The sequence below is a fragment of the Silurus meridionalis genome, chromosome 5 (genome assembly GCF_014805685.1).
Source record: "Silurus meridionalis isolate SWU-2019-XX chromosome 5, ASM1480568v1, whole genome shotgun sequence".
NCBI classification, from domain to species: Eukaryota; Metazoa; Chordata; class Actinopteri; order Siluriformes; family Siluridae; genus Silurus; species Silurus meridionalis.
In genome coordinates this window covers 26,177,642-26,191,341 of record NC_060888.1, presented here as the reverse complement: position 1 = coordinate 26,191,341, position 13,700 = coordinate 26,177,642, and the positions used below count along the sequence as shown (strand labels likewise).

The following is a 13,700-nucleotide window of genomic DNA, read 5'->3' as shown; positions in this document are numbered from 1 at the left end:
CATTCTTATACAAAAATATTATATTCATATTATGACTGAAGACCCTTTACAAATATCTTTCTAAATCATTAAAAATGCTATTAAATGTTCATATATGTCTGTATAAAACTCAACAAAAGAAAAATACTACAAGTGTACTGTATCTTAAAATCAAAGAAATAATTATATAAATTCTGCCAATACTTTAAATGATTTTTGACTGTTCAGATGATTAATGGAGTAGATAAATATATGCTTTATAATAATTACTCCCCACAAAAGAATATAATCATGGGACCAGAATGCTTTCTGTATATTTTTTAACTCTATGGGTCTATGGGACGTTCAGAGGTTGACCTGCAAGCAGAGAGTTGCAGTAGTCCAGTCTTGAAATGACAAGAGACTGATCAAGCACCTGGGCAGCCTGTGTGGACAGAAATGGTAGAATCCTTTGGTTGTTCTAGAAAAAAAAATCGACAAGAACAAGTCACATTAGCAACATGTAAAGAGAAGGACAGGGTTTTTTTATTTTTTAGGCAACAGCGTTATGGGTTAGTCAAAGAAACTTAGAAATGAGCATCAGAAAATAATAAGGACATATTCCTCATCTTGAACACACGCAGTAATAGCGGAAAATGCAGTGGCAACCTATTCCCAAGATACCGCTATGCTCCTAAAGGAAGCGCAACATATTTCACCCATTACACCGTGTGTAAAGTGTCTTCGTTAAACTCTGTGTAAAGTACATTAGGCGGCTTATAGACAGGTGCGGCTTATTTATGTTCAAAATAAAAATATTTGTAAAATTCAGTGGCTTATATAAGGGTGCGCTTTATAGTCCAGAAATTACGGTAATATGAAGTGAGATTCAGTTACCAGCGTGACACTAAAACAGGTAGTAATAATGACTATTTTTACTTAAGTACACATCAGAGCCCAAACTTCTTTACTTTAACTTGAGTAAAAAAAGTGTGGCTAGAACTTCATCTTTTACCAGAGTCTTTTAAAACATCAGTTTCTGTACTTCTACTGAGTGAAGGATGTGTGGACGTTTGCCATCTCTGCCTGGGGTTAACAGTGCAAAGTAATGGAGAGTGTGTTAGAGAAGTGAAGAAAAGAGTGCAGGCAGGGTGAAGTGGGTGGAGAAGAGTGATAGCAGGAGTGATTTGTAATAGAAGAGTATCTGTGAGAGTGAAAAGGAAAGTTTATAGGACTGTGGTGAGACCTGAGATGTTGTATGGATTAGAGACAGTGGCATTGAGTAGAAGACAGGAGGTGGAGCTGGAGGTAGCAGAGCTGAAGACGTTGAGGTTTTCGTTGGGAGTGACGACGATGGACAGGATTAGAAATGAGTTTATTAGAGGGACAGCGCATGTAGGTCGTTTTGGAGACAAGTTGAGGGAGAAGAGATTTAGATGGTTTGGACATGTTCAGAGGAGGGACATGGGGTATATCGGTAGGAGAATGCTGAGGATGGAGACACCAGGAATTAGGAAAAGAGGAAGACCAAGGAGGAGGTTTATGGATGTGTTGAGGGAAGACATACAGGTAGTTGTTTTGAAAGAGGCAGATGTAGAGGACAGGGTAGTTTTCTGTGGATGATCCACTGTGGCGCCCCCTAATGGGAGCAGCCGAAAGAAGAAGATTTGATATATATGATGATATTATAACATGTTTAATATTAAAATAAACTGTACATATAAAAATATATTGATATATAAATAACCATTTATTATGATAAGAAAATTTGTATTATATCTATTATATATTATAATTTTATGCCATATGTTTAATATTATACATAACATATTAAATATTATTTCATTATTACATCTATATATAAAAATATATTAGCATATTATTACAATTACATATAATAATATATTATATATTAATATATTATATTACATATTCTTATATATATATATATATATATATATATATATATATATATATATATATATATATATATATATATATATAAAGAAAAAATACTACAAGTGTACTGTATCTTAAAATGAAATAAATAAATATATAAATTCTGCCAATACTTTAAATGATTTTTTGACTCCAATAAAATTATCAATTGGTACGAAATGAGCTCCATAGCAGCACCTGAGGCATCATTTAATCTGGAAATAGAGCTCTAAGGTCAATAAAAATGACCAGGTTCCATGACCCCTTTTCTCAGCACAGTAGGTCACAGTAGTGCAGTTTGCAGAACAGGGTTGTGTAACTCTGTTATCAAAGTTATATAACAGTGTTACAACCTGGAATGTGTGTCAGTTGTAAAGACCCACAACAATCATGCACTTCACAAGTTCAGATGATTAATGGAGTAGATAAATATATGCTTTATGATAATTACTCCCCACAAAAGAATATAATCATAGGACCAGAATGCTTTCTGTATATTTTTTAGGTCTATGGGTCTATGGGATGTTCAGAGGTTGACCTGCAAGCAGAGAGTTGCAGTAGTCCAGTCTTGAAATGACAAGAGACTGATCAAGCACCTGGGCAGCCTGTGTGGACAGAAATGGTTGAATCCTTCAGTTGTTGTAGAGGAGAAATCGACAAGAACAAGTCACATTAGCAACATGTGAAGAGAAGGACAGTTTTTTTTTTTATATAGGATAGAATTTGTAGTTGTCCATTGATTCGTGTCTGGGTTCCACAAACCTTCCATTAAGAACTTTTCTAAACTATATAACCGACCTGAATTTTTTAAGGGTATTATTTTAGAAAGCTCGATATAACTGACCAAGTGGCGCTCGAAAAACATTATCTCATGTCAAACATTCTAACTGTTAAATTGTAAAAAAATTTACTTTATTTATTGACGAAACATAACAAAGATCCATAGCTTGTATTAAAAGAGCGGTTGAAGTAAAAAACTAAGTATTCATTATTTATATTCCCAGTACTGAGAAAGGGACAATCCACGAACCAAAATAGCAAAAAAAGGTAGCTTTTAATCGGAATCAGAGTCTTTACTAACAAGTATTATGGGTTGCATGCACAAGGAATTTTTCATGGTGTTCTGGGGCTATAAAATAGGAAAACCTATTAAAAATTGGAGAATCAAATCATAAATAAAGATAAAGACATTAACTATACAGTTCAGCCGTGAAATAATTGTTTTTCCTGAATAAGTCCAAGGTGCAGGGTTGCAAAATATTTGTCCTTGTTGATTATGTTAATGTAACAATGTGGGATTTACATTATTGTTAGTGTTAATGGAAGGAAGATCCAAATGTACAATAAATGTATTATGGAAGCGCAATGGTACTGTGTAATACTGTAAAGTGCAAATGTGAAGATATTCGAATGTGACCATAATAGTGCGAAAAAGCAACATGAGGTAGAGTGTTATAATCTGTGCAACAGTAAGAGTTATAACGACATGACAAAATGACAAATATAAATCTTTTTAAGAACAAAAAAAAATCCCAGAAGATATGTTTGGAAAATATTGTACACTGAGACATTAGATTTTGTGGCATTTGGTAGAAACCCTTATCCACAGCAACTTGATAAAAAAGTCCAACATTTTAACCACTGAGCTACAGTTTTACCAATAAATTCAACAAGAAGACTTTAGAAGTACATTTCTGCGTTTCTAGAATTCCCAAACAGTTCCATTGAGTAATAGTAAACAAGCTGAACGTGACGCAGGAGAGTCTCAGGAGTCCTTGTGTGTCATTCTTGCTCAATTTCTGACCCATGAGTTGTTATGTATCAATTAAAAGCTTGATATTTTGCTTGTTCCTCCTGTGTTATCCCCAATATTGGTTGAGATTCATTCAGCCACAAGGGTGTTGATAAAGTCAGGTACTGATGTAGGTGAGGTGAGGAGCACTGGGGTGCAGTCAGTGTTCCAATTTTATCCTAAAGGTGTTCGATAAAGTTGAGGTCCAAGCTCTATAGCAGGAGATCTTCCACTCCAACTCATGTAATGCACATCTTCAAAGAGCTGGATTTGGGGCACTGTGATGCTGGAACAGGTTTTGCGTCTCCTACTGTAGTTCAAGTGAAGGAAAAGTTCATGCAACCACCATCCAAAGACGTCCGATACAATTGTGAGCCTCCAACTTTGTGGTAACAGTTTTGGGAAAGAACCACATATGGCTGGAAAAGTCCACTGTTCCAATACTTTTGTCCATATAATATTTTTATCAAAAGATCAAATCATTATATGGTTCTCTCATGCAACAGATGCAGCTCATCAAGAGCCTGATGTCTAGATCATAAACAGAACCAGGATTGTTTTCTTCATGCTCATTTCCTGGCCAATGAATTGTGGCCTATTTTGGGCCTTTTAATAGGCACACACTTACACTTAGACACACACACACACACACAATTTCAATGTCATCCTTTTTTCCTGAAAAATCACTGTTTAGAAACCAAGTGTGAAATAATAAATACACCCTCTAATTCAAATTTGGATCGTAGTTAATGTAGTTAATTTCAAAGTTTCTTTTTCATGCCGCTCAGGGAGTTTTTTTCTTCACCACAGTCGGCACTGGCTCGTTCATTAGGGACAAACTTACAATTATAAGGAACAAACGTATCCTTTTATAATCACTTTATCACTATAAAGCTGTTTTGACACAGTGTTCACTGTGAATACAATTACATTCAAGGAAGCTCCTTGATCAGTGTTTAAAGTTGTTTTGGAGAAACATTTACCACATGTTTACTAATGTTTGAGGACATTCGTCTGTGCACAGCCTTCTGGACATCCTGTGGTATTTGATTATTTGCCTGTTTTGTACTTTTGCTATGTTAATAATTAACAGGCTCTGTTAACTGTATAGTCTTGTCCTTTCCCAAGGTTTGAATTCTGCTTGTGTTTTGCATCTGTGTCCTCTTTTCCATTCGACAGATAGATATATTCCTCAAAATTCTACAAACAATACCCCATAATAACAATTAAAATTAAAAAAATTAAAATTAATAAAAAAAAATTAAATTAAATAAAAATAAAAATCACATTTACATAAGTTTTTACAGCTTTTGCCATTACAGACTCAAATTGTGTTCAGGTGCATCCTGTTTCCACTGATCAGCCTTAAGATGTTTCTACAACTTGTGAGTCAACCTGTGGTAAATTCAGTGGATTGGACATGATTTGGAAAAGCACACATATGTCTACATGAGGTCCCACAGTTACAGTGCATGTCAGAGCACATATCAAGCCATGAAGTCCAACGAATTGTTTGTAGACCTCCGAGGCAGGACTGTATCGAGGCACAGATCTAAAGAAGGGTGCAAAAAGATTTCTGCAGCATTAACAGTCCCAATGAGAACAGTGGCCTTCATCATCATAAATGGAAGAAGTTTGGAAAGCGTAGCCGCTCTGCCAAACTGAGCAATCGGGGGAGAAGAGCCTTAGTCATAGAGGTGACCAACAACCTGATGGTCACTCTTAAAGAGTTTCAGCGGCTTTTTTTGTGGAGAGAGGAGAACCTTCCAGAAGAACAACTATCTCCGGCCAGACGGAAGTCACTCCTCAGTAAAATGCACATGACAGCCCGTCTGGAGTTTGCCAAAAGGCACCCGAAAAAATTTCAGACCACAAGAAACAAACATTGAACTCTTTGGCCTGAATGCCAAAAGTCATGTCTGGAGGAAACCAGGCACCGCACATCACCTGGCCAATACCATCCCTACAGTGAAGCATGGTGGTGGCAGCGGCATGAACTGGGAGACTGATCAGGATCGAGGAAAAGATGAATGCAGCAATGTACAGAGATGATGAAAACCTGCTCCAGAGTGCTCTGGACCTCAGACTGGGGTGACGGTTCATCTTCCAACAGGAAAACGACCCTCAGGCACACAGCTAAGATAACAAAGAATTGGCTGCAGGGAACTCTGTGAACAGCATTGACTGACTGAACATCTCTGGAGAGACCTGAAAATGGCTGTGCGCCGACACTCCCCATCAAACCTGATGGCGCTTGAGAGGTTCTGCAAAGAAGAATGGTAGAAACTGCCCAAAAATAGTGCCAAGCTTGTAGCATCAAACTCAAAAAGACTTGAGGCTGTAATTGGTGCTTCAACAAAGTACCAGGTACAATGTACTTACGCACATTTTTAAAATGTATTTATTTATTTTAGTAAATTTGCAAACATATCAAAGAAACTTCTTTCACGTTGTCATTATTGGTTAATGTTTGCAGAATTAATTTTGAAGAAAATAATTAATTTAGTCCATTCTGGAATAAAGCAGTAACAACTAAATATAAAAAAAGTGAAGCGCTATGAATACTTTTCGAATGCATTGTGTGTGTGTATATATATATATATATATATATATATATATATATATATATATATATATATATATATATATATATACCGTAATTTCGGACTATAAAGCGCACCCATATATAAGCCGCACCCACTGAATTTTACAAATATTTTTATTTTTAACATAAATAAGCTGCACCTGTCTATAAGCAGGTGTCTACACTAATGTACTCTCCCTTCACCCTGAATCAACGCGTTACAATGACTTGTACCTAAACAGTAGCCGACCAAGAAAGTCATTGTTCACTGTCTTCCTCCTTCCTTTCACAACTATTTCTCTCGGGAGTTTATCTTTGGCATCGTCGTGCATTTAAAAATCACCCCATGGAAGTTTTTTCTCCCGATGCCGTGCAGCTCAGAACACAGGTGAGGTGCGTTGCTTCCGCTCGAAATGTCATTGGTCTAATGTTATGGGGTTCAGTTTTTTGGCTTGAAGTTTGTTTGGCTTATAGTCCGAAAAATACGGTGTGTGTAAGTGTGTAGGTAAAGGCTATAAATAGTGAAAAAGTGCAGAAGCTGTTGCTTCTATACAGTAAGTATTTAAAAGATCTATAAGTGTAATTTTAAATTTAGAATATGTGCAAGATGTGTGTAAGGCACAGTATATGTAGAAAACAATAAGATAAAACATATAACACTGTTTATTAATAAGATCTCTTTTATGGACAGATTAAAGAGCTTTTAGCTTGGACCCATATAATTAATTATGTCCCTGTTGATTATAGCTGCCCAATAAAAGTATTTTTTTAGGTTTTACTGAGCACATAAACATAGCATTTTGTGTTGTCGCGGGGGTTCGGGTTTGACAAGCACCAAAATTGCTATTGTAACTTCAACTTTTCTTCCTCTCAACAGAGAATGTATCTTAATTTTGTTATCTACCAAGTAGGATAGACCCATATAAGCTCTAGTTTAACTCATACAAGGACATTCCCCACTGCCTGTTGTCTGTTCCTGAATTGAAAAAAACATAGGATGGAGATTCAACTGGTTTGCACTGTAAAATTGCTATGTAAATAATTAACAGGCTCTATTTGCTGTGAGCAGTTGTCATAACAAACATTCTGAAGTGCAAAGAGCAGCAGCACAACAGACATCATGCTGTGCTTGTGGCTTCTGGTTGTGTTTTGTGTCTGCCTACTGTTCCTCTTTATCAGGATCCAGAGGCCCAAGAACTTTCCTCCTGGACCACAACCCATCCCTCTATTCGGGAACTTGTTTCATTTCAACATCAAAAATCCTCTAAAAGACTTCGAGAAGGTAAAACATCACGTTGTCTTAAAAATAAAAGATTGATTGTGTAAGCAGTTAATGAATGGGTTGTAGCTGTTTTGCCCAAAAATTATTCATTTGACAAAAAAAACAATATTTAAAAATGATAATAATTATTATAATAATAAGAGTTTGCTCCTGAAGACTAAAAATAATATGTATAATTTAGACTTTATATATGTTTTTATTTTGTATTATATACAATTATATTTGCAACTTAAATATACATACATACAATTTATGAACTTTTCACTTAGCTTAATAAAATGTTATGTTATATATATATATATATATATATATATATATATATATATATATATATATATATATATATATATATATATATATATCTTTAACCATTTTTTCGGAGACTCGTGCATGTTCTTTTGGTTTACTTGCAACAAACTAGGTAATTTGACCATAACAATTTTCATTAAATTGTCACCTTAGGAAATAAAATTTGGTTTTTGAAGAAAGACATGTAACTTTGACACATTTCTGTTTATATTTGGTGTACATGCTTCCTCATTATATACAAGTAGGTTAAATGAATGTAAAACAGTTAAAGGAATCTTATATTTATATTGTTACATTACCTGGTTTGTTGCATAGAAACTAAAGGAACATGCAAAAACCAGGACTCAGTGTTTCCTAACAAAATTTTAATATTTCACATGTAGTTGGCTGAACAATATGGAAACATTTACAGCCTGTATTTTGGAACAAAACCAGCTGTTGTCCTTAATGGTTTAAATGCTGTACGAGACGCTCTGGTGAACAAATTTGCAGACTGTTCCGGACGTCCACAAAACCTCGTTAAAGATGTAACTGAAGGAAAAGGTGAGATCTGGGGCAAACTATACATCCCATATTAGCAGACGGTTTAAAAAATCTAATATTCATGCACCATTATTGCAACTCTAACGTATATTATGTTACTGAATTATGTCAAATGAAACAGGAGTCATAATCGCTGATTACGGCCCTCAATGGAAGGAGCATCGGCGCTTTGCCTCATGACCCTGAGGAACTTTGGCTTGGGGAAACAGTCAATGGAGAAGAGGATTCTGACAGAACTTGAACAACTAGTTGTAAGACTGGAGAAACATGCTGGTACTAACCGTTTTTTTTTTATTATTATTATTTAAGTCCCTGTTGATTATAGCTGCCCAATAAAAGTCATGTTTTTAGGTTTTACTGTGCACATCAACATAGCATTTTTATTTGTAGGCAATTCCTTGTATCCTGAAACTTTGTTCCATGATGCAGCATCAAATATCATTTACCTGGTTTTGTTTGGCACACGCTATGAATATGGAGATGAAAAGCTTAAAGTCTACGTTCGTCTGTATACTGAAAATGCAAAGCTTTTTAGTGGAGCTTGGGCGATGGTAAGTTTTTCTGATTTTATTGATATAATAATAGACACTTCATTTTTTGGAAATCAGATTGATTTGTAGATTTGCATCCTTAAGTGAAAGAAACCTTCAGAAGAACAGTCTCAATTTATTTTTACATTCTGAAATTTGGCACATTGACTGGAAAGAACCTAAGGAATATTCAGACTAAATCTGGGTCAAGTGCTGCCAATGTTGCTATCAGAACATCTGGATGAGTGCCACCATCAGATCACATTTAAGCTTAAATTGAAAGTATGTTTATGGACATACGTCAAGACAATGGATTTTGGTTTTGATTTTCACTACAGTTTTTCTTCTACAATTTTTGCAACATTGTAACCAAATTTGGTGCCTCACAATAGCTGCCAAAAGTGCTTTAAATTCTCCAACTGGATTCGATATAATGAGATAACAGTTCATACAACAAATGCTAAATGCCCCGAATGTCTAATCTCTATTGCCATGTGTTCAACCCAAAAACGCTGCTTGTAAATGTAATTATATGTATTACATCAGATTCAATTATAATCATTATAATGTTTTATGCATTTAAATAATGACTCAAATATTTTGTACAGTTGAATTATGTTAAAAAAAATGTAATAGTCAGTAGAGTTCATGTTTACTTACAAAGCACTCTGGCTGTTAAAAGGTTGTGTAAAGTAGTGTTCATTATACATAGACTACAACAAAAAGAAATAACTTCTGTTTTCCTGTAGATCTATGATGCACTCCCGATGTTAAGGTCCTTACCCCTTCCCTTCCAAAAAGCCTTCAAAAATTACGCCACACTTAGAATGTTGACATCGAAGATGATCAAAAAGCACAAGACAACGAGAGTCCCGGGAAAACCGAGAGACTTTGTCGACTGCTATCTGGATGAACTCGATAAGGTTTGTATTTGAAGATCAAGGTCATGAAGAACCTCCTGTTTTGCTGAATCAGAAATTCTGCTGAACTGTGTTACATTATGTATTGTTTTTCGCAGAAAGACCCTCAGTCCACTTTCAGTGAAGAACAACTGGTGACGTATATCATGAATCTGCATGTAGCAGGAACCGAGACCACGTCGAACACGATCCTTACATCGATTCTCTATCTCATGGCTCATCAAGACATCCAAAGTCAGCAATTTTAAATTGTCCTTTGCTTTGTATGTAAGCAGTGGTGGACAGCGAGAACGTATTTTTCTTTGTTGCAGTACATAAGTGCATTTTTTAGGTATTTGAAGTTTATCAGTCGTTTTATTTTTGTGAACCTTTTACTTCTACTACTGCACTATTATTATGTAATATTTTACTTTTTATTTCACTACGATTCAGAAGAACATGACATTTCCTACTACTTTAAAGTGAAAACACGTCATTTGAATATGAGGTGGTATTAAAAAGTTTCGAGATTAATACTGCTAACTGGTGCTATTCTGACGTTACCACGTCTGCGATTTGGTCGTGGACAGCAATTTTGAACAAAGAGCAAATGTTAAATTCTGCATGAAACTGGGCAAATCTGCCACAGAGATGTCTGACATGACATATGTTTGACGCAACGAGTCGTTCGAGGTGTTTCTAGCGGCGCTCGCTTTAAGCAGCAGAAGCGCATCACTTGAACAATCTCAACCCCTGTAAATTCCAAAACCATTCAGCAACTTGTGCATGATGATTTGTTTAATTATTAACATATTACAGTATATTACCAAACTGATCACCATTCTTTAAGATTCCTGGAAAGGCTTGGCCATGTCTTGACTTACCATATTTTTAAGTTACGATGGGGTCATCTTCATAGTAAGTTGGGGACCACCTGTACTTTGTCCATCGCTGATTCTGCTTATCGGATTCGTACCGTCTTTCATATAATAATAGCGCCATGCGTGCCTTGTTTCTAGAAAAATGCCAGCAAGAGATTGATGATGTTCTACAGGGGAAAGCTTGTATCTCTTTTGAGGACAGACATGACATGCCGTACACACAGGCTGTGATTCACGAGTGTCAGCGCATCGCCAACACCACCCCTCTGAGTGTGTTCCACTGTACCACAAGAGACACTGAAGTATTGGGATACAGCATTCCAAAGGTGATCATTTTACCTTGGGGTTCCAGATATTCGTCTTGTCAGGGTTGAGGCTCAAACCGGAGTGTGAGAAATCAGAGCTCTAACAGTCAGCCATAGGGAGGTGTGTGAACCCGAACTCAAAAATGAGAAAAGATTCATAGTTTTTTATTTCTTAAAAGTGCAAAAGGTACAAAAGTAGAAAACTATAATATAATAGAATATATATAATTACCAAAATCTCAGGTCCCCATGAATGTTAGTAAAACAAAATCAGTCTTCAACTTACAAGTTTTTACTCTCTCTATTAGTTGTAAACAAAAATTTCTCAGGAACTCAGTAAAAAATTATCAATCAATCTTTAATCAAATGCACACTGTGCGATTTTGGCCACGATTTGGTCGCCTGAGACAAATTTTGAAAATCCTAAAAGATTCCTATAATCCTAGGCTAAAGTCTGTAGTCTTTGATCGCTGGTTCGTTCACCAACAGCCAATTAAAAGCCGTTGCTACATTTTAATTTTCTCCAATGAAATTCTGCCAGTGTCAGAAGATTTCAGACTCTTTCCTGCAGTGTGACTTCTCCATACGTCAACCGTCAAACTGAGAACCAATGGGAGGAAAGGGTAATAAAATATTCTACTCAAGTAAAAATACTGTTACTTGGACTGGTTTTCAGAAAGGAGGACAAGGAGATAAAAAACTTAAACTATTTGTTCTTAATTGAAGGAACAACATTTAAAGTTATGATATTTGAACTTAAAGTTCAATAACAAAATAAATAATAATAAAAAAGTCTATGACTTATGACACTGCAGTCTATGACTTGAGTCTAATGTGAGTTCTGCACTTTCAGAGCAAACAAAATAAAAAAATCCCCTGTTATGTTTATTTATTATAACTAGCAAAATCACAAATGCAGATTCAGAAGTCAGACAGTAGCGCACAAATTAAACAACTTTCGGTTCAACAGCATTTTGCTTTCAGCTGCATCCCTGATGTCTGTCTTGTCCGTCTCCATCTTTCTTTATTGTGAGTTTGGCATGTTTGTTTTTTCCCTTGTACTATTTTGAATTAGTATTTTTTACTCAGTTACAGATATGATTAAATGTACAAAACTTCAAACTAAATATACTTCAGTAAAAGTAAAATTACAGATTTTAATAACTACCTTTAAAAGAAGAATAAGCACACAAAACTACTCAATTACAGCAATGCGAGTAAAAAACCTCTGCCAGGAATCGAAAGGAGCATTTGAGGATGATTTGCTCCACACACCTTGTCTTTGAGAGATCGGAGTCTGTGTGTGTCACGGATTAATGACGGATTGATTCAGATGAATCTGTTTTCTTGTGCATATCAGTTTTTGACTGTCGTACAGACTGACATTATTGTCATGTTTGTACAATTTGATCGCATAGGACTATTAAAATTTGCAGTGTGCGTCTGGCAAAAGGGCCGGAGACACTCTGGCGACATTGGTGGTCAAAACAGAAAACACAAGAGAAGAAAAAAAAATGAAAAGCCAGATGACATATTGCACATCTCTTGATTTTGATTCTATGTTCCAGGGAACTATGATCATCCCCAACCTGTCCTCTGTATTAAGTGAAGAAGGCCAGTGGAAGTTTCCTCATGAGTTCAACCCATCCAACTTCCTCAATGATCAAGGACAGTTTGAGAAGCCTGAGGCCTTCATACCATTTTCTGCTGGTAAGCACTCCAGAGTGAAATTTTTGCTACTTTATTTAAAACTTTTGGTTTAACAAAACCAGAACTAATTTAATCAGACAAAAAACATATCAGTTTTTGTATCTGTCTTTGTCTTCAGGTCCTCGTGTGTGTCTGGGTGAAGGTCTGGCTCGCATGGAGCTCTTCCTCTTCATGGTCACGCTGCTGCACCGCTTTCAGTTCATCTGGCCTGAAGATGCAGGAGAACCAGATTTCACTCCTGTGTTTGGATTAACACTGACACCCAAACCGTACAGGATGGAAGTCAGACTGAGAAAGCCAGCTGGAGAAATGTAGAATCAGTATCATTTCATAATGGCTTATAAAATGAGTTTGTCCTTCTGACACGTGAAAGTTACTCTAGTATTCACATTAGATTGTTCTAATCAAAATGGGTTGTTGGATGTTTCAATCACTTACTTTCTCATAGGCTGATTTATCCGATCTTGTGGAGGTTTTTCGTAGAGAAATTCGTAAAAAAAAATAAAAGGTGAATCTGAGGTCTTTTATCCATATAAAATATAACTGCTAATTGTAAACCTGCATCCTGTTTTGACTAATGATTAAAAAGTCGAATTTGTCAGAACATGTTTATATCTATAAATATTGCAAATGTATTAAAACAAACTACCGTATTTTCCAGACTATAAGGCACTACTTTTCCTACTACTACTATTCCTGGGTTTTTTCTGGTTTCACAAGCTTCAAGCCAAAAAACTGAACCCCATAACATTAGACCAATGAAATTGCCGGCTGTCTACAGGAAAGGCGAATCATATATCACGCTGAAAACAACCGGGTATGAAAAAACGCACCTCACCTCTATTCTGAGCTGCACGGCATCAGGAGAAAAGCTTCACCGGTGGTGATTTTTAAACGCACGACGATGGCGAAAGAAAAACTCCCAAGAAAAATAGTTGTGAAAGGAAGGAGGAAGACAGTGAACAATGA

The 13,700-nt window shown here is 35.9% G+C and overlaps 1 protein-coding gene across 1 annotated transcript; it reads left to right on the top strand.

Annotated features, from left to right (window-relative positions):
- Positions 1-7,372: 7,372 nt before the first annotated feature.
- LOC124386046 (cytochrome P450 2D15-like) lies at positions 7,373-13,335 on the top strand. Its single transcript, XM_046849642.1, is given in 10 exon segments — positions 7,373-7,554; positions 8,247-8,406; positions 8,528-8,575; positions 8,578-8,679; positions 8,797-8,957; positions 9,686-9,859; positions 9,955-10,090; positions 10,855-11,042; positions 12,590-12,731; positions 12,850-13,335. Coding segments are annotated over 10 exon segments (1,470 nt in total). The 5' UTR covers positions 7,373-7,392; the 3' UTR covers positions 13,047-13,335.
- The last annotated feature ends 365 nt before the right edge of the window (positions 13,336-13,700 follow it).